We start from the raw sequence: 22,434 nt of genomic DNA, 5'->3' as shown, positions 1-22,434 counted from the left end.
AGATCCTAACAAAACATCTCTAAAACTGAAAATATTTTGGAACAGCAAAAATCTTAGTAAATATAGTCTGAGTCGGGAAAGAGTTACAAAGAGGTTACCTGTGTTATTCCTTCCTTTCATTTTCTCAGAACAACTCTAAAAGGGAAACTACTCTGTGTTTTGTACTTTTTTTTTCTTAAATTGGGGAATATTGGAGAACAGTGTGTTTCTCCAGGGCCCATCAGCTCCAAGTCGTTGTCCTTCAATCTAGTTGTGGAGGGTGCAGCTCAGCTCCAAGTCCAGTTGCCATTTTCAATCTTTAGTTGCAGGGGGCGCAGCCCACCATCCCATGCGGGAATTGAACCGGCAACCTTGTTGTTGAGAGCTCGTGCTCTAACCAACTGAGCCATCCGGCCGCCCCTCTGGAAGCTCAGTGGCAGCTCATTGTCTTCAATCTAGTTATGGAGGGTGCAGCTCACTGGCCCATGTGGGAATCAAACCAGCAACCCTATTGTTCAGAGCTCGCACTCTAACCAACTAAGCCATCTGGTCGCCCCTATTTGTACCTTTTTTTTATATGCAGGTTTAAAAAAGAGCTTTTCAGCACAATTGACCAAATAATGTCACTGTAATGTAATGGCAATGCAGTAAGTTTTGACATACGTAAAACTCTGTAAAACCATCTCTTCCAGCCAGATAATCAACGTACGTACCATCACACCTAAAAGCTCCCTTCTGCCCCTTTGTAATCTTTCCTTCCTATCCCTCGTGCCTGTCACCTCCAGATCCCCAGTCCTCAGCAATCACTGATCTACTCTAGCTCACAATGGATCAGTTTCATTTTCTAAAACTTTAACAAATGGAATCATACAGTATGTACACTTTTTTCAAAATCTGGATTCTATCACTTAGAAGAATTATTTTGAGGTTCATTCACATTGTATGTAGCATGTATCAAGTAGTTTCCTCACACACATGCTGATCAGTACTTTGCCGAATGATCACACGCTCCCTATGCAGGTCCTTCCTTTCTGGAACTCTCGTATGTGAACGTAAGCAGCCCTGGTCTCCCCAGATGCTCAGTTCAGTCTCCTCCACTCAAGTCGTCTGTTGGGCTCTGCCTGTTAGCACACATCAGCCCCCACCCCCGCCTCTGGCCCTGCAGCCTGGAAACTCTCTCAGGGTCTAGGCTGTGGCAGTCATAGAGCTCCTTAGGTTTGTTTCCCATCTCTATTCTTGTAGTTCTCTGTTTTTTCTTTCAATTAAAGTAATTAAGGTGTTAAACCTCCGCTGGTGCTCCATTACAATTCTGAATTTAAGAAAACAGTCAAATCTGAACTGAGTTGTGAATATACTGTCTGAATTCATCATGTACATTTCTTTGTTGAATCCAAGTGCAGAAATCAGGAAACAATCTTTTTCTTTACTATAGTTTTTTTCCCTTTGTTAGTTCCTAGCTGATGAAAAGGTGCTTTGTACCATCCAATCTTTGTGTCAAGTGTTTCTTTTATACAAATTCTTCTTTGAATTCTTGCCTCTCCCCTTTAATCTGTGCCATAATCTTCCCTATGTCTTAGAATTCACTGCATCTTTCCCAGGTAACAGCTGGATATTCAATGACTTCCTCTAGAGTTTTTCCTTTTACCTCTCTTGCTATATTTCCAATATCATCATGACTCCACTTCTCATTAAACTTAAGGTTAAAATCTCTCATCCCAACTGGTAAATCCCTGTGTTAGAAGCATCTCTTTCTTCTAACTCTTCATCATTAAGGGGTTCAGCTGTCGGTTTTAACCTTCTCTTTTAGTGCCTGTGCTGCATTTGATAGGTCAGGATTTCAAGGTACCTGCACCCAATAGTTTTTCTATAATACACAATTTCTTTTCCTAGTGATTTAAATAAAAACAGAGAAAGAACTGTGAGAGGTGTAAATGTCTAACTATTATGTTGCTCTGTATACCTGAAACTAAAGAAAAAACAAAAACAACAAAGAAATAGAGAACTGAAAATCCTAAACATTGGTTGTTCTAACTTTATTTTTTACATCACTTAGCATCAATAATAAAGCATCAACAAGAGTAAGGTTTTCCCAAATATCTAAGGTGTTTTCCTTAACATATTATTGGTCCCCTTCCCAATCATTCATTTCTTGCTTATAGAGAGAGAAGCCAGTTTCTTCTGCAGCTGTAGAGGCCACACCTGGTGCTGCTGCTACTAACAAAATGCGCACATAGCGATTTTAACTTAGACAATACTCAAAAAACAAGACAGTTTATAAAATTCCATTCAGGTAGCTTGAAAATAGCTTTCTCTATCTTGCCAACCAGTAATTTACTGAAAGCTCTCCATACATTGGCCTGAATCTGGGGAGACTCTATTCTAATTTGTAAAGTTTATAAATTCCTTCCTTTAAAAATCTTGTGACACATATTAGAACTTGGGGTTGCAGAAACCTTGCTCCTTATTTAATTCCCTTTGCTAGTGAAACTCAGACAATGTTTCTTTGACCAAAAAATGGGAAATGTCTACCCAATCCCTGTGTAGTTTGGCTCCTATTAAATGAGAAGAAAAGTTTCTTCTCAGGACACATTTTCAAACTCTAGCATTTGCTCTCTACATCTGCCCTGTTCAGATCTACCCAAATAGACGGGTCTCCAAGGTCTTTTAATTAATTAACTTCCCCAAATACCCAGTCAAATGTCATTAATTAACCCCAAATGGACCTGGTCTAATTAGCACTAGTTGTGGACAAACAAGGGCTCTACGTAACTTACAGAATTTCATTCTTTGGTTTTAAAATAGGCTTAAAAAGCTTCTTGTCTAAGATAAGCTTCTCCTGCACTCGCCCTGCAACCCTATAACAGACTTGATTTACATTTGGTTCAGAGGGATAATTCTGGTGCTGCCTATTAGCAGCATATTAAACTTGAGTGCATCATAGCTGGAGGATTCCCTCTTTTACATTATAAACACTCCTGACCACCCACTACGGGAAGCACCATGCTAAGTATTTTAGGGAGGGTCACAAGATGTAAAAAGACATGCTAATACTCAAGAAGCTTACCAGCTGGCCAGGAAAATAACTTGTACACTAATGAAACAACATGAAAATAATTATTCTGAAATTTTATTATTTTTAACACATATATTTCACAAACAAAACTTCTAATACCACACACACTTCCATAACCAAATATTTTAATGTTGCCAACATTCTTTAACTGTTTACAGTCTTCCCTAGACAAAGTGCAACCCAAGACATCTTGAGAACTACTGACAGAGAACTACTGTCAAGTTTTACTGACAAGAAAATATCTTTGAGCTACTTTTAATGGCGCCTATCATTATATTTTCTCTCAATTACTTGGCATAATAACAAAGACAACCATAGTCTAGGTTTTGAACAAGTGTACAATGAATGAGTTTTGCCCAAGAAATATTCTTGAAGACACTTTTTCTTCCTCAACTCTTCTATGTCTAATTCCATCCACAGAATTTTTCATTTCAGATATTGTAGTTTTCATTTCTAGAAATTCAATTTTGGTATATTTTAATATCTTCCATGTCTTAACTTTATTCCAACATGTGGAATACAGTTGTAATAACTACTTTATTTTCCTTCTCCTCTAATTCTAACATCTGTGTCTGTTCTGATAGTCTCTTCATTATGGGTCATATTTTCTTGCCTCTGCATGTCTGATAATCTTTGATTAGATGCCAGATATTGTGAATTTTATTTTGTTGGGTGCTGAATATTTTTGTATTCCTGTAAACGTTTAGAGATGCAATTAAGTTACTTGGAAACAGTTTAAGCCTTTTATCTCTTGCTTTTATAATTTGTTAGGCAGTTCTGGAAGGGTGCTCAGTCTAGGGCTAATTGTTTCCAACTACTAAGTCCTCTACCAATGCCCCCATGAGTTACGACTTTTTCCAGTCTGGCAAGTGGCACAGGCATTATTTCCGGACCTGTATGAGCACCAGGTTCTATTCCTTCTGGCATTTTGTCCTATGAACTCTAGCTATCGTGGTCTCTGTAGAATCTCATCATGGTCTCCTCCATGCAGGGAGTCTGCTGAGTTCCACATGAGCTCCTTCTCCCTCTGTACTAACTACAGGGTGGAGACTCTCTCAAGGAAGCAAACAGGGGCTTATTTTGTTTCCCATCTCTCAATGATCGTGTGTTTTGTCTATTTAAAAAATTTTGCTGTTGTTGTTTTAGGTAAAAGGATAAATCAGTCCTATTTATGCTACTACTTGCCTGGAAGACTTCCTTGTTTCTTTCTCTCTTCTTCTGCTCTCTCTTTTTCTCCCTCCATCGGTGCTCTCCTCTTTCTCTATAACTTCGTTTGAAATAAAGACTCACAAGAAGTCGCACAGATACTATAAAGAGGTCCTGTGCACCCATTACCCAGTTCCCCCAATGGTGATATATAACCATAGTACATTGTTAAAACCAGGTTGGCAAAGCACAATTAATTAGACTACAGACCTTACTCAGATTTCACCATTTTTTTAACACACTTTTTTGTATGTCCTATGTATACTCTTATGATATTTTATCACATGTATAGATTCATGTTACCATCATTATAAGCAAGATGCAGAACTGTTCTACCACCACAAAGGAAGTCCCTTGTGACATCCCTTTATAGTCTTATCCTCCTTCTCCTTCCCTAACTTTTGACAACCACGTGTGTGTTCTCCATTTCTATAATTTTGTCATTTTAAGAATGTTATATGCATGGAATCATACAATATGTAACATTTTGAGACTGGCTTTTTTCACTTAGCATGATTCTCTTAAGTTTCACCCAAGCTGTGTATATCAATAGATTGTTCCTTTTTATTGCTAAATAGTATTCCATTGTATGAACATACAGTTTGTGTAACCATTTACTGGTAGAGGATATTTCAGTCATTTCCAGTTTTGGGCTATTACAAATAAAGCTATGAATACTTGTGTACAGGTTTTTATGTGAACACTAAGTTTCATTTCTCTAAGATAAATGCCTAGGAGTGTAATTGCTGAGTTAGAGGGTAGTTTCATGTTTAGTTTTTTTAACAAACTGCCAGACTAAATGCTAGAGTGGCTGTATCATTTTATATTCCCAACCACCAATGCACGAGAGATCCAATCTCTTCACGTCCTTGTCAGCATTTGGTATTATCAATATTTTTCATGTTAGCCATTCTAATAGGTACGTATGTAGTCATATCTCATTCTGGTTTTAATTTGCACTTCACTAATGGCTAGTGATGTTGAATACATTTTTGTGTTTTTGTTTGTCATCTTGTATCTTCTATGGTTGTACACTGTTTCTTAAATCTTACATGATTACACTTTTATGTGCACAAATCATTTGTCTGCACTACTGGGAAGAGTTCATTTAGGGTATGATTTGTGGCTTAGTTCATTTAGGGTATGATTTGTGGTTTAGTATTTCCTGAATGGCTAAAATAAACACAAAACCAAAAACAAACAATAAAAAACACGCTGTGCATTACAAACAGAATTCAAATGCTCTAAGATGGGGCCTGAGCTTTGATCTCCAGTCTAAGGGTCAGCAAACTATGGCCAAATTTGGCCTGAAGGCTGTTTTTATGGCCTAAAAGGTAAGAATGACTTTCATATCTTTAAAGGGTTATAAGAAAACAAAGAAGAATGTGCAACAAAAACCCTATGTAGCCTGTAAAATCTAACATATTTACTATGGCCTTACAGATCAAGTTTACAGATCAGTAGAAACAAAACCTGTCTTCTTTTCTGGTAAACATTACAAAGTTGACTATCTGACATTCCCAGGATCTTACACTTTATAACAAAATGATGGGGAAACAAAAACACCATAAAAGCACAAAGACTGAAGGCAGTTCCTTAACTCTCTGTCAAAGTATTTTAAAGCAGACAGCCAAAAAGCCTGCAGCATTTTTCATTCTGTTACTGAAGTTCTTCTATACCATCCTGAAGCATGTCTGTATGACTGACAAATCCACACGCTATCAGCTTGGAGAAAATGAAAGCTTCAGAGTTTTCTAAAAAAAATGTGTTTCTCTGAGTCATATGAAAAGATTAGATTTTTTTCCCATTTGCAGTTAAAACAGTGTCTCTAGCTCTGAAAAATGCCATCCAATAAGCTTTGTCCCATTTCAACCTCTTTTCCAACCCATGAACCAAACTTCCAGCATAAATTACAATACCATTAAATGTATAACTCTCTGGCCTGAAAATAAGCTGAGTGAGAACCCTCTTCTTAGTGTATTTTGATCCCAAATTAATTTATTTTTTCTATGTTTTACATTTCCAGTTTCACTAAAGTGAACCCAGTATTACCATCTTCTCTACTATGACTGTGACAAATAACAATCATTTGGCTGGCAATACAGTTTATCTCTAATACTTTCTAAACATCTAAATTGGGGAGCTTTAAGACAAAAGGACTGTGTACCACATACATGTTTGGGCTTAGAGAATGGCTTGATATAGCACAGTGAGGTTTCATATCTAAGTTAATGAACGAAGTCTAAAACCTACGAGAGAAGTCAACTTCTTTCTAAAAATATTTTACCTAAGCCATTTACTATGTGTTGAGTTGGCTATATATGAATAGAGCATGAAACTTAGAACCACAGATCTCATAAGGATTAGAGAATGCACACCAAAGAATACACACAGTGCACAGCTTTTCAGTAGGTAAATGTTTCAGCCCGACAGAGTCCCAGGCTGTCCTCTGATCTCTGAATAGCACATAATACTTGTAAATCACTTTAATAATCATACAACATACAGTTATTTGTCAATGACAGCAATAGCAAGGGAAACTATGAAGCAGGAAATCAAATAAAATTACAGGGCTAAAACATCAACCCTGTGGGAATCCTGAGCCCCAGGGACCAAATTTTACAGCATGGCTTCTTGCAGAAATCATACAGAGGTTATACTACAGATACAATCCAGACCTCTTAAGCAGAGAGGGTATTTCTGTTTCTATGCTTCACAGGCTCTATTAGAAACACCCAGATGAGATGAGCTCAGCTGCCTATAATAGCACACACATAAAGGTGCTCATTATTTCTAAAATTGGGTTTCAGATTGAAAATCTCCACAGGAAAAGCAATGTGCTCTATGCCTCTTAAATTATTCCATCCACTTGATAAATAAGGTCTGTGGTCTTTTGGGCACCAAACAAGTTTTAGAATCAAAGTGAATTATGAAAGTTCTCTAAACCCAATCACTTATTCATACAACTCTCTCCGAAAGAGACTGCTCTGTCCTTATCTGAGGTCCTTCTGTTATTGTCACTCTAATGGATTTAACCTAATATCAGAAACAACCTACAGATCTGGGGCCCAACCTTGTAGACTATCATGTGCTACTCTACAGAAGTCTGCTGATCAGTACCTAGATTCTTGAGCTATGAACAGGAAATAAACTTCATTCTGCAATTTGAGTCTTACTGGTTTAGGAAGGAGGGGCTAGCGTGTAAGACATAACAAATAACACACAAAAAGAACTAAATAAGCTGAGAGGCTTCATACTAACCAATGCGGTAACCATGCATCTTCCTCATAGCATCCATCTATCTATTTCTTCAGCCAACATTTTTTGAAGGCTTATTTATATGTGGAGTTTAAGATACATCACTGTGATCTGACCCCCTCCCAAACTCTCCAGTCTCCTTTTATGCCACATTCCCCCTTACTCACTATACTGTAGCTATATTGGACTTCTCTCACTTCCTCAAACTTACAGTGCTTGTCTTATTTAGATGTGTCACCTACATGTTCTCACAGTACTATGTACATACCTTTATTATAACATTTATCCCACTGCATTGTAGTCACTGATTTGTTTGTCTTGCCTTGCTAGGATATAATCTCCTCAGGTTGGCAGAGACACCATACTTTATTATCTATGCACTCTTAGTTTCTCACAGGGCCTGACACTGTGCGTGACTGACTGACCAAATGAAGGAAAATGCAGAATGCAGAAGACAGCAGAAGGAGGAGCAAGGCTAGGGAAGAATAACGTTTCTTTTTAAATATATTAAGTTTGAGGTGGTACTGGTTTAGTGTAATGAAATGGGCAAGAATTTAATAAAGAGATCAGGTCTGCAGATACTGATTTTATCCAATGACAGAACTAGGAAGTGTTCTTAAATGATTCAATGAAGTCTTCTTAAAGCCTGAAGTGACGAGAATGGGGTTTTAAAACTGAATTAAAACTAAATCTGTATTTCAGAAAGGCATATGATTTTATGAATCACAGAATGAAAAATGACAAAATAACTTTATAATTCAAACATTCTTAACACATGTAAAATAATTTCATTACACTGTTATCATTCAGAACATTATGAAATAAGTTTGTTATATTGCTTTAGATTACTGGGGCCAAAAAAGGTAATTCTACTGGCTCCTTATCAAACTCAAGAGATTGGATCACAAGAACGTGATTCTTAGCATACTTAATACACTTAAATTTTCATCACGTAACTAACCATTAGGCATTGAGTTAGATCTGAGAGTGTACAGGTGTTATTTTTATTGCTGTTATGCTTTTTTGTTAATATTCCATGATTTTTAAGACTGCTTTCTTAACTTTTATGACATACTAAATGAATATTTAAAACTGAAGCTTGATATTGTGAAGCTTCAGCCACCCCCACAGCCATTGCCACCACCACCAGACACACTTTATTTTTCTAGACATTAGCTCATGGGTCAGCCTATAGTATACATGCATGTACATACTTTAATTTCAATGTCTTCCTTTATGCTGGTGAGATTTAAAGGAAAACCTCACCAGCATTAATTTTTTTTACTATGTATATATATTATTTATACAATGAATATTTTAAAAAGTAGTATTTAGTCATCAGTGCAGCCACAGGTAATTAGAAAAATGTGCAAAAGCTATTCACATTTCTGGGATTGAGAATTTTTTATACTAAAAGAACAAGTTTACAATGTGCAAAATGTGAAACCAAATACCCATTTAATTTAATCATATAAAGGTAACTTCAAATCTTGCATTACAATAATATATTTAGTTGATTTTTAAGTTCAAAATTAGAAAACATCTGTGCCAGAAAAAAAAAATTTAATGATTTAAAACATTTAAAATTGTAGTAAAAAACACATAACGTAAAATGTGCCATCCTGACCATTTTTAAGTTTACAATTCAGTAGTGTTAAGTATATTCAACTGTTGTGCTCCAGAACTTTTCATCTTGCAAACTGAAACTCTACACCCACTAAACACTCCCCATTTTCCCCTTCCCCTTCTTCCTGTTTCTATGAATGTGACTACTATTTTTTAAAAAAATTTTATTTATTTAAGTGTGTTTTTCAAGTACCTGTCAGCTCCAAGTCAAGGGGTTGCTTCAGTCTAGCTGTGGAGGACATAGCTCACAGTGGCCCATCTGGGGATCGAACCTGCAACCTTGTTGTTAAGAGTACTGCGCTCTAACCCACTGAGCCATCCAGCCATTCATTTTTCTTTTTGTGACTGGCTGAATTTACGTAGCATAATGTCCTCAAGTTTCACTCATGATTAGTTTGTGACAGGGGTTTCTTCCTTTTTAGGGCTGAATAATATTCCACTGTGTGTAGGCTTTAGCACATTTCATTTATCCATTCACCATCAATAGACATTTGGGTTGCTTCTACCTTTCGGGTACTGTGAATAATGCTGCCGTGAACATGGGTGTGCAAATATCTCTTCGAGATAGGAAAAATTTTTAAATCAGTTTTATCCAATGACTGGACTGAGTATTTCAAACTAAATGTCTGCACTGTTACTGATAAGCAGTTGGAAGCTAAGTGTCAAACACCAAATGTGACAACAGAAAGGAATAAAAGACAAACTGCAATTAAGTATATCATATGTGTACTTACGTATGGACAATGACTATACATCACATACGCCGAAATGCTGTCTCCTTACCTGTGATTGTTACGCCGTCGTCCTTATGAGCTTCAGCCATTTCTTGAACACAGACTTCGGAGCTCATGTCAACCTCTTTCCCTGATAACTGTAAATGAGCTTGAAGAGAAGATGCGACCTTTACAAGAATAGAGCCTGTAATAAGTTTAAAGAAGAGCTTATCAATGCAAAGAAATCAAAAGTACCAGAGTCTATTATAAAAATGAATGAATGGGTAGCATTGCTCCTGGCATGCTGTCTTTACTCCTTAGCACATTTTACTTAAACAGCAGTGTCATTTCCTTACTCCCAGGTAGTCAACATTTCCTTCCTCCCAAGGCATTCACAGGAACTTCCATCAAGAGTATGAGTCATTAGGATATTATGAACTACTATTCTTCTTTTACCAATAGCCCTCATCACCTTATCCAACGCCAGAAAAGTTAGTAGGATACTACACATGTATCTTATGCTTGTAGACAGGATTAACATGAACTGAGCATTTACTAAGAGCCAGACACCTTAATTACTTTATCTCTTTTAATCTCCATATCTTCTCTGAGGTATTCCTAGAATCCTGATTACACGGATGAGAACTTGCTCGAGTTCCCACTAGAGCTAGTACTGGACTCTAGAGCCGGTTCAGTGACAGCAAAGCCCACGCTTTTACCCACTGTGGTATTTCACACACTGCTACCTCATCCTATTACAGGACTTGTGTTGTGACCTCACTGATCATTATAACACAACCAGAACCCTGAGCTCTTGTGTTTTCGCTTGTACCTTGTGGGGGGAGAGGAGAGGACAATAGTAAACACAGAGAATATTTGAATTTCAACTGACTCATGGTTCTTTCTAATGGATTAGTCTTTTGTGTACCCAAGGCAGGACTTTTTCCTACACTCTAGTAATTCAAACTTCTAAAGGAAGAAACAAGAAAAAGTCCTCTGTTAGCTGAGAAATCATTTTTCAAAACAATTGCATAGTTGCAGTGCAAACTCACTAGCATGCTCCTGTTTCAGAAGTTTTTCTTTCTCTGTTTCTCATATATCAAAAAAGAGGCCCCTGCCATAAAACATGAACCCCAGTTCTGTGGACAAAGATGGTCAGGATCCCTTGTGAGTATTATAAAGGTTCCTTTTACAATGAATGTATCTACCGGTCACTGTTTGCCTTCTAGTTTGGTTAACATCAGCTTCAGTCTCCCTAAGCAACTTCCTATCTTCTTAGCCATCTTAACTGGAGCTGCAAGTTTGGGGTAAGACTGATGAACTATTCAAAAAGGGACGGGGGAACAAAGCATATCACTACAACTGGTTTATTTAAAAAGCAAATTGCATAGTAATGGCGGCAGCAGGGGGCACTTTTTGAGTTCTCCTCCAGATCTTATCACAAACGGGACATCTATAACGCATCAAAGAACTCTCTGCTCATCATGCAGAACAGCTAAGAGACTCGTGCAAGGATTACTTGAAGGTGGGCAAATTGGTGAACAGGGGAAGAGGGAAGGGAGGGGAGTGGGGACACAGCCGCACCAATGGCTGGGGAGACCAGGCTGACTACAGAGAAGGAGGGGATCCCAGGACGGAACAGAGCACACAAACACCAGGAGGTGGGCTCTTTCCCTGCGTCCCACAGCTGATCTCTCCTGCCGAAGGGGCAGCATATCCAGCATTTGAGGCAATAACCTTAGTTGAGACCTCCAGCTGGGCCCTAGGTGGACAAAGGACACAAATTCCATACCTGGGCCCCTCCCCCCACTCTCCCAATCCTACCCCCGCCCTTCCAGAGACTTAAACTGGCCCCTGAACTGAGGAGTAGTGTCAGATTACAGAGGAGCCTTAGTGCCCAGGCTCTGGGAAAACCCGAGTGTAGCTCTGATCCAGGGAAGAGGCTGGGAAGAGTGTGATTTTTGCTGGGCTAGGAGAGAAGAGACTCCTCCACCCCGAGCCACCACCTTTTCTGGCTTGTGGGAAGAGTGTGACACGGCTGGGCCGGAAGAGAGAAGACCTCTCCATCCCCAGCCCCCACCATTGCTGGCCTTCCTAGGGGAGGGCAATTAACAACTGCAGACACTCCCAGGGATCAGCAGTAGGCAGCAGACACAGCTCTGGGCTTTCAGCAGCTCAGAAATCTCCCGCCTGCCCCCCCCCCCCCCACACACACACAGACACGGAAGTGCCCTAAGACTCAGGAGAACTGGGCACAAGACTGATGGTGCTACTCTCAGTGCGCATATGTGCAGGCAAGAGCAGAAACTGCATTAACTTTGTAGAAACTACCATCCAGACCCCTCAGCCCCACTCATCTAAATCTGCAGTCCCAACGTCACTCTGGGCACCAGGTGACCGGCTCTGACTGCACAATACACAGAGGACTCTTTGGTGCAGCAGAGCACAACCTGGAGATTACTTGGTGGGCTTAAGCCAAGACTGGCGCTGCTTTTTGTGTTTTGTTTTGTTTTTACATCTTTGATATCTTTGCCTGTGTTGAGTGCGGGTTATAGGTTGTTTTTACCTGTGAGTGTATTGGGTTTTTTCTTTGTTGTTGTTGTTGTGCTTTGTGATTTGCTTTGTTCTGAAATTGCCCTACATGAGGACCCAGCTTAAGAGGCACAAGATTCAACTCACCCAGAGGCCAACTCCAGGCCAAACCAGAGTATAACCAGGTTTGACCTACAAGACACACACCCAGAGGGAATTCTCTACAGGGACAAGAACCCATAGAGGCCAAACCTCATTTAAGTGGTCAACCCTCATGCAGCAGAACACCCCGCTGTGGGCAGAGCCAAGTCTCAAAACTAGTCAGCTTAGGAGTTAACACCACCTACTCACAAGCGAAAATCAATTAAAGATCAACTTTAACAAGACAATATACACAACACAAGAGTCACCTTTGGAGCACACACAGAGGAGAAGGAAGTAGTGCAAGGCAAATATAAAGGACACATACTACACAAGATAACCCAGCAAGAACTAAGAACTCTAGGGGATCTACATAATACATCAAAGCAGAGAGAATCAGCCAGAATGGGGAAACAAAGAAACATGTCCCAAATAAAAGAACAGAAGAAACCTCCAGAATTGGAACCAAATGAAACAGAGGTAACCAACCCATCAGAGACAGAGTTCAGAACACTGATGATAAGAATGTTTAAGGAGCTTAATGACAAAATGAAGGATAGAGAAATCATAATGAACAACCAGTTAGAACTAAAGAACATAATAACTGAAATAAAGAACACACTGGAAGGAATTACCAGCAGGCTAGATGAAGCAGAGGACTGAATCAGCGACTTAAAAGACAAGTTAGCAGAGATCATCCAAATGGAACAACAAAAAGAAAAAATAGAAAACAATAAAAATCGTTTAAGAGACCTCTGGGATACCATCAAGCTCAACAACATGCGCATCATAGGAATACCAGCAGGTAAAGAGAGAAAGCAAGGGATCGTGAAGATATTTGAAGTAATAATGTCCGAAAACGTCCCTAACCTGATGAAGGAAACCAACATACAAGCACAGGAAGTGTAAAGAGTTCCAACCAGGATAAACCGAAACAGGCCCACACCAAGACACATTATAGTTAAAAGGGCAAAGGTTAAAGACAAAGAGAGAATCCTAAAAGCAGGAAGAGTAAGACAGCGGGTTACATATAAGAGAACTCCTATAAGCCTACCAAATGACTTTTCTACAGAAACTTTGCAGACCAGAAGGAAGTGGCAGAGGTACTCAAAGTGATGAAAAACAAAGGCCTACAACCTAGATTGCGTTATGCAGCAAGGCTATCTTTTAAAATTGAAGGAGAGATAAAGAGCTTCCCAGAAAAGAATAAGCTAAAGGAATTCATTACCACCAATCTAGCAGTGCAGGAAACGTTAAAAAGGATTCTGTAAACAGAAGAAAGATGAAAAACATCTAACTAATGAAGAACACAAATACAAAAAACAAAATGGCAATAACTATGTACCTATCAATAATCACTTTAAATGTAAACAGATTAAATGCTCCAATCAAGAGACATAGGGTGGCTGAGTGGATAAGAAAGCAAGACCCTTGTATATGCTGTATACAAGAGACTCACCTCAGATCAAAAGACACACACAGGCTGAAAGTGAAGGGTTGGAGTAAGATATTTCATGCAAATGGAAATGAGAAAAAAGCTGGAGCTGCTACACTTATATCTGACAAAATAGAATTTAAAATGAAGAATATATTAAAAGACAAAGATGGGTACTATATAATAATAAAGGGATCGATCCGACAAGAAGACATAACCCTAGTAAACATCTATGCACCCAACATAGGAGCACCTAAATATACAAAACAGATATTGACTGACATAAATACAGAGATCAACAGTAACACTATCATAGTAGGAGACTTCAACACACCACTGACTACAAGGGACAGGTCCTCCAGGCAGAAAATAAATATGGAAACAGTAGCCTTAAATGACACATTTGATCAGTTGGATTTAATCGATATTTCCAGAGCATTTCACCCCAAAGCTGCAGAATACATAGTCTTCGTAAGCGCACATGGAACATTTTCCAAGACAGATCACATGTCAGGCCACAAAACAAGTCTTGATAAATTTAAGAAAATTGAAATCATACCAATTGTCTTCTCTGACCACAGTGCTATGAAATTAGAAATGAACTACAGAAAAAAAAACTGGAAGACTCACCTACTCATGGAAGCTGAATAACTTGTTACTAAATAAAGAATGGGTCAATCATGAGATCAAGGAAGAAATCAAAAGATATCTCAAGACAAACGAAAATGAAAACACGATGACCCAAAATCTATGGGATGCCACGAAAGCAGTCCTAAGAGCGAAATTCATAGCATTGCAGGCATACCTAAAGTAACAAGAAACACTACTAATCAACAGTTTATCTTCACACTTAAGGGATCTGGAGAAAGAACAGCAAAATAAGCCCAAAGGGAGTACAGGAAGGAGATAATAAAGATCAGAGTGGAAATAAATGAGATAGAAACCAGAAAAACAATACAAAAGATCAATGAATCCAAGAGTTGGTTTTCAGAGAGGATAAACAAAATCGACAAGTCTTTAGCCAGACTCATTAAAAAAAACAGAGGACCCAAATTAATAAAACCAGAAATGAAAGAGAAGAAGTGACAACAGATACCACAGAAACACAAAAAAAAAATTTAAGAAATTACTATGAGCAGCTATTTGCCAACAAATTTGACAATCTGGAAGAAATGGACAGTTTTCTAGAAGCATACAACCTTCCAAGGCTAACTCAAAAAGAAACAGAAAACCTGAATAAACTGATTACCACCAGGGAAATTGAATCAGTAATCAACAATCTCCCAACAAACAAAAGCGCTGGACCAGATGGCTTTAAAAGTGAATTTTACAAAACATTCAAAAAAGAATTATCACCTATTCTCCTGAAGCTGTTCCAAAAAACCCAGAAGGAGGGAAGATTCCCAAACACTTTTTACGAAGCCACTATCACCCTGATCCCCAAATCAGACAAAGATACCACAAAAAAAGAAAACTACAGGTCGGCATCTCAAATGAACATAGATGCAAAAATACTCAATAAAGTATTAGAGAACAGAACTAAGCAATACATTAAAAAGATCATACACCATGATTAAGTGGGATTCATTCCTGGTACGCAAAGTTGGTTAAACATCCACAAATCAATTAGTGTGATACATCCCATTAACAAAATGAAAAATAAAAATCATATGATCATATCAATAGATGCAGAAAAAGCATTTGATAAAATCCAGCAGCCATTTATGATAAAACTCTTAAGAAAGTGGGAATAGAGGGACCATATCTCAACATGATAAAGGCCATATATGATCAACCCACAGCTGACATCATACTCACCGGGGAAAAGCTAAAACCATTCCCCTTAAGACCAGGAACAAGGCAAGGTTGCCCACTTTCTCCACTTCTATTCAACATAGTGCTGGGAGTTCTAGCCACACCAATCAGACAAGAAAAAGAAATAAAAGGCATCCAAATTGGTAAGGAGGAAGTAAAAGTGTCATTATATGCAGATGACATGATACTATATATAGAGAACCCTAAAGACTCCATCAAGAAACTATTAGAGCTGATAGATGAATTTAGTAAAGTAGCAGGATACAAAATTAATATTCAGAAATCAGTTGCATTTGTATATACCAATAATAAAACATCAGAAGGAGAAATTAAAAAAACAATCCCATTTACAATTGCTTCAAAGACTGTAAAATACCTGGGAATAAATTTAACCAAAGAAGTAAAAGATCTGTACTCAGAAAATTATAAGACACTGAAGAAAGAAATGGAAGAAGATACAAATAGATGGAAACACATACCACGTTCATTAATAGGAAGAACTAATATAGTTAAAATGTCCATACTGTCTAAGGCAAAATACACATTCAATGCAATTCCTATCAAAGTACCAATGATGTTTTTCACAGAAATAGAACATATAATCCTAAAATTTATATGGAACCATAAAAGACCCCAGATAGCCTCAGCAATCTTGAGAAATAAGACAAAGTGGGAGGTATCACGATACCTGACATCCAATTATACTACAAGGCTACAGTATTCAAAACAGCATGGTACTGGCATAAAAACAGATACATAGATCAATGGAATAGAATACAGAGCCCAGAAATAAATCCATGCCTATATGGCCATTTAATCTACGACAATGGAAGCAAGAATTTACAGTGGGGTAAAAACAGTCTATTCAATAAATGGTGCTGGGAAACATGGACAGACACATGCAAAAAAATAAAGCTGGATGACCTCCTTACACCATATACAAAAATAAATTCAAAATGGCTTAAAGACTTAAATGTAAGATCTGAAACCATAAAATTCCTAGAAGAAAACATAGGAAGAAACTTTACAGACATTACCCGGAGTAAGATTTTTACTGATATATCCCCTCGTGCAAGGGAAGTAAGAGAAAAAATAAACATGTGCGATTACATCAAACTAAAAAGTGTTTTCACAGCAAAGGAAACCATCAATAAAACAAAAAGGGATTCTACTGAATGGAAAAATTTATTTGCCAGTGACATATCCGATAAGGGGTTAATATCACAAATTTATAAAAAAAACTCACTCAGCTCAATTCCAAAAAAACAAACAACCCAATTGAAAAATGGGCAGAGGACATGAAGAGACATTTTTCTAAAAAGGACATACAGATGGCAAAGAGATATATGAAAAAATGCTCAACCTCACTAATCATTAGAGAAATGCAAATAAAAACCACAATGAGATACCACCTCACCCCAGTCAAAATGGCTATCATCAATAAATCAACAAACAACAAGTGCTGGCGCAGATGTGGAGAAAAGGGAATGCTTGTGCACTGTTGGTCGGATTGCAGATTGGTGCAGCCACTATGGAAAACAGTATGGAGGTATCTCAAAAATCTGAAATGGAACTACATTATGATCCAGCAATTCCACTCCTAGGTATCTATCTGGAGAAATCCAAAACTCTAATTCAAAAAAATGTATGCACTCCTATGTTTATTGCAGCTCTATACACAATAGCCAAAACATGGCAACAACCGAAATGCCCATCAGTAGACAACTAGATTAAGACACTGTGGTACATTTATACAATGGAGTAGTACGCAGCCATAATGAAGAAAGAAATCTTACCACTTGCAACAACATGGGTGGACCTAAGAACATTATGTTAAGTGAAATAAGTCAGACAAAGAAAGACAAATACCATATGATCTCACTTATATGCGGAATCTGAAAAAGAGAATAAGTGAACGAACTAATCAGAAACAGTTTCGGATACAAAGAGGAAAAACTGAGGGTTGCTAGATGGGCGGAGGGGTGGGGATAAGGGGGAAGGTGAGGGGATTAGAAAACAGTCAGTAACCACAAGATGGCCATGGGGTTACAACAGTCAAATTTGGGAATGTAATGAATAATGTTGTAAAGATTTTGTAGGGTATCCGATGGACACTTGTCTCATTAGGCAGACCACCTCAGGGATGATGTAGATGCCTTAGTATACCTGAAGCTGAAGCTGTACAATAATGAATGTCAACTACAGGTTTATATATATACATACATACATACATACATATATATATATATATATGTATATATATATATATACATATATATACTTACATATACTTATGTATGTTTATACTTACAAGAAGCAGAATACAGCATTAGGAATAGAGACAGTGGAAATGTAATGGCTCTGTGCCATGTCAGAGGGATAGTGGATGGGCGGAAGGGGTTCACACAGTGTGAGGGATATAAAAAATAAATGTCTAAGTATTACTTTGTTTTATGCACCTGAAACTAATAAAAAATAAATTAAAAAACAAACAAACAAACAAACAAATTGCTTTTCAGAGTTTAAATGAAAACTACTAACAGGAGACTCCCCATAACAACAGAGATGAAGGGTTTGGATAACAACAACTGTGAAAATTTTCCAAATGAATAGAAGGTGCATGTTTTTCTATAAAACATACTTTAAAGAGTAAAAATAATAATTAAAAAAAATTTTTTTCTAGGACTTTGTATCTCTAAATACACAAAATGTGATAATTTTACGAACACTTTTCTGTTCTTAAATAAAAATATCTTAAATCTCTGAGAGCTTTAAAAATGTTAAGCATTAAAAATAGTTTTAGGCACATCTCTTTCTACATCCTTAAAAAACAAACCATCACTACCATAACTTCATTACTGTTTGCAAATGAAGAACTGTTATGACTAAGATTTTCCCATATGTCCCCATTAATACTACGTTTCGAAAGGAGAGTTTTGTTATATATTCAACCTTCTCTCACTTCATAAACTGCCTTATGGTTACTGATATTAACACAGTTATTTTTTTAATTAAAAAAGTTAAAAAGATAACCATATTGACTTTCATAGGGAGAGAGAAAACAATCATTGTAACATTCTTTTTCACGTGGCAAAATGGGGAAGACCTAAGAGATTCAAGTGGTTGGGTCTTGAGCCTTATAGCAAGATGGTGGCTAGTTGGAAAGGATTCCAGATGTCTTTACTGACCATTAAGCAACAGAATCCTGAATAACTTTCTATTACACTAAAAAGTTACTATTGCCAAATGTAGTGAGAACTAAGACACCTAAAGTAAGACAGAAATCTTTGCTTCCAGTTATCTTTAAGTTTTTGCTAGTAACAAGGTTCTAGTAGGAGAAAACACAAAATTGTAATCCTAATCAAATTTTGCAACATCATATTCTATTTCAATAGGTTACTGGGAACAACATCCTAAATGATACTCAAAAATATTTCAAGTGGATGAATATTAACAATGTTTTTTGTTTGTTTTGTTTTACTTTATCCATACAAAATAGGAAATTACTTTTATGTAAGAGCTTTTTATCTGTTACTAGTTATTAAATATAGTAGTAATGGTTTGTTTTCTTCTTGTGTCTTCATAATAAGAGAATGCGTTATATGACTTCAGGCATTTACAAAAATACCCTGAATAGCATTATTGAAGCTGTTAGAAACTTAGTGAGAACACGATATTATTTAAAGGAAAAACAATTGACCTTGAGAAATCAAGTCACACTTGTGACTCAGCAAGAACTTCAGTTTCAGACCTGTGTGTTTGTGGTTTTATTTTGACACTCCAACAAGCAAGCCTCTTTGACAAAAAAGTATTAAACTAATATGGCAAAGAAATTACTAACAGCAGGAACGACTAGTCTCTATAAAGAAGTGTTTTCCTTGTTATACAGACAGCCCTGTTGTGGCCAATATGCAAAAACTTCTAGACTTAAACTTTTTTTTTTAAAAACAATTTTTTATACAGAGCTATGGTTCTTAACTTTCTGCACCCAGGCCACTTCAGCCCCCATGGTGAAGATGCTCCTAGTACCCAAACCACTTGCCACCATGCACGTGTGTACGTACATGTACACAGACTCACATTCAGTCTTCAGATGACTAAAAAGTGTATCATTTTTAATGAAAGGCTTGGACTCTTAGAATAAGTTATTTGTATGAGAAATAAAATCATAGAAAGAGACATATCCTAAGTCTTGGTACTTCAAGAGACTAAGTCAACAATCACTTTAGAGGATCTTCCGGGTGATATTTTTATTTCAGGTTCACATTTTGAAAAGTGTTGCTCTAGAGTAATGGCCTCAGAAGGTCCTTTTACAGATTGGTAGAAAGGCTTCCAAAAGAATGTATGGGAGCATTTTCCCTCCAAATATTCTATTTCAGACATAACACTAAACTGAAAAACCCAAATACTAACACTAAAAAATTTCACAATAACAGAGAGTCAGTATATTACAAGATTTTTGTTTGCACTCCAAAGGGAAAGGTAGTCTTCATGGCCATCTGTCCCCAAAGTTTCAAAGATCACTGATCTAGGGGATTAGTATTCCAGTCCTTAAAATCAGGTTCTATCAGAAAAAATTTTCTTGAAATCACTGCGTCAGACCTACAGATACGATAATTTGACCACCTGTTTCCTGAATGTTATATAAAAACCCTCCTTACACCATATCTCAAAATAAAACATTCCACTTGGCTAACCTTTATGGGATTTCAATTCCACTTTCCCCAGCTGGCTGACATAAACATCTACGGCACCCTGATGAGTTGAGGCTTTTAGATATCCAGAGGATGAATCTAGGAGGGAAGAAAAAACCATTAAGTACAATCATTCTTATTTGAGGAATTAGAATTATAAATTTGAAATAAAAGGCTCTGCTTCAACATTAGGATAAGGAAAGAAGTCTTGCAAGGTCTTTTATTTTCCTCATAATATGCCATCTTCTGCTTTAAAATGAAAACAGAAACAGAAATCTAGAATTCTACACCTAGACAACCAATAAAAAGTCGCTATGTCTATAGTAACCTGCATGGCTTATCTCTAAACATCTAAGGCAACCTGTCTAAACATGTTTACTCTAAAACCTAATGCACAGGAAAGGTAGTAGGCAAAAAATGGATCCTTGACAGCCAAGATCATTAAGCATCATTGAAATATTTAGTTTATTCGTAAGTTTCAATATTTACTAAAGAATTCTATCTGGTGTACAGTCACATGTAAGTAGTAGCAAAGTGAATAAAAATCAAAACCTCTTATATTTTCTCTTTTTAGCAAATATGCTAGTACTAGAAAGTGCTGCTAAGAGTGAAAGATTACATAAAGTTTTGTTGCATTTCTTAGAGGGACAGAAAAGGGGGAGAATTACTTGAAGAGTAAGTGAAACTGGTTTATATTTAAATATTTCTTTTTAAGTTTCTGGAATTGAAAAGGTATCTTTCTTTAAGTCAAGGGGATAAGTCATAATTAAGGTGGTCCTGATTTGACACTCAAATTTCCTTATGTCATCGACTCCAGTTTTCAGTCAGTCAACATTTCAAGTTCAAGGGAAAGCGGACAGATAAAGAGAATGATGTTGAAGAGTCAGTGCTAAGTAGTTTCTCCTTTTTCCTCCTCTCCCATGGCAACTGAACCTTTAATTTAATATTCTATCTGATTGCCCTGAGAAGGCCAAACCATACTTTTTTAGAGGGGCCTCTTTAAAAGTATATTTTATCAGGAGGTTTTGTTACTTTAAAGTGGAAACAAAGTATATAGGCACTGTGATGAAACCAACACCGAAAATTATAATATACTTTTTATAAAATATGGGAAAAAACATCTGTATACTCACGAAGGAGCCAACATTTTTCTTTAAAATAAATTTTAGATTATTCCAAAGACAACAACTTGGGAATAAACTGTTTAAAATCTGACTCCACCACAATTTACAATTTACCTCTGCCTATACTGAAAAATGGCCTTTATTGGAACTGACTTAATTTTTAAAATTTAAGTATAGTTGGTATACAATATTATATTAGTTTCAGGTGTACAATATAGTGATTCAACATTTATTTAATTTTTAAGTGTCAAAAATAAACATTGATACTGGGAAATTAAGCCACTAGAGATAAATGATAGAAAAGCTGGACAAAGATGAATATTTCTCTCCTTAGGTACCAACAGAAACTCCTTTTAAAGCCTCTTACTGCATCCTGCAAAAACCCAAGTAACAAATAAGTAACATTCCCTCAGGGATCATGGCCCTGTGCTTCTTTTTGTCCAATGGCTGAATAATGTTGTTTTATATATTTTTGTCCAGTTTCTAATTGTTTAAGATAGGAGAGTAAATCATATCCCTGCTAATTTATAATGGTTAGAAGCAATAGAGTCATATTCTTCATTCTTTTTTTCTCCAATCCATCCTGAAAAATACTGAGTATTATCAGTTTTTCACATTAGACCTCAAGAATCTTCATTGGTTTGTTAGCTAAGAGCTTGCCTTAAACCTTAGAGAAGAAATAATTTTTACTGACAGCTTGTAAAATGTTTTATTGATTGGTTAGATTGTCCTTCAGATATAAGGAAGATATTTAAATAATAAAAAAATAACATATGACATAGTGAGCATGGAGTTAAAATTATTCTCCACAGTTGGCTTCAAACACTTGAAACACGGA

General features: G+C 36.9%; 1 protein-coding gene across 7 annotated transcripts in view; it reads right to left on the bottom strand.

Annotated features, from left to right (window-relative positions):
• The window catches only part of FAM185A (family with sequence similarity 185 member A), a 112,061-nt gene that overhangs the window by 53,787 nt on the left and 35,840 nt on the right, over positions 1-22,434 (bottom strand). For all 7 annotated transcript variants that reach the window (XR_013995330.1, XM_081079555.1, XM_081079556.1 and 4 more), the window contains 2 exons: positions 20,476-20,571; positions 9,926-10,060 (listed from right to left, as the gene is read on the bottom strand). Coding sequence is in view for 6 of the 7 variants with exons in the window: in XM_081079555.1 (XP_080935681.1) it covers positions 9,926-10,060; positions 20,476-20,571 (231 nt within the window). In the remaining variant the exon portion in view is untranslated. The remainder of the gene's footprint in view (positions 1-9,925; positions 10,061-20,475; positions 20,572-22,434) is intronic.

The sequence above is a fragment of the Rhinolophus hipposideros genome, assembly GCF_964194185.1.
Source record: "Rhinolophus hipposideros genome assembly, chromosome: 18".
In the NCBI taxonomy this organism is placed as follows: domain Eukaryota; kingdom Metazoa; phylum Chordata; class Mammalia; order Chiroptera; family Rhinolophidae; genus Rhinolophus; species Rhinolophus hipposideros.
Note: the sequence above shows the minus strand (reverse complement) of the source record. Positions and strands in the feature narration are given on the sequence as shown.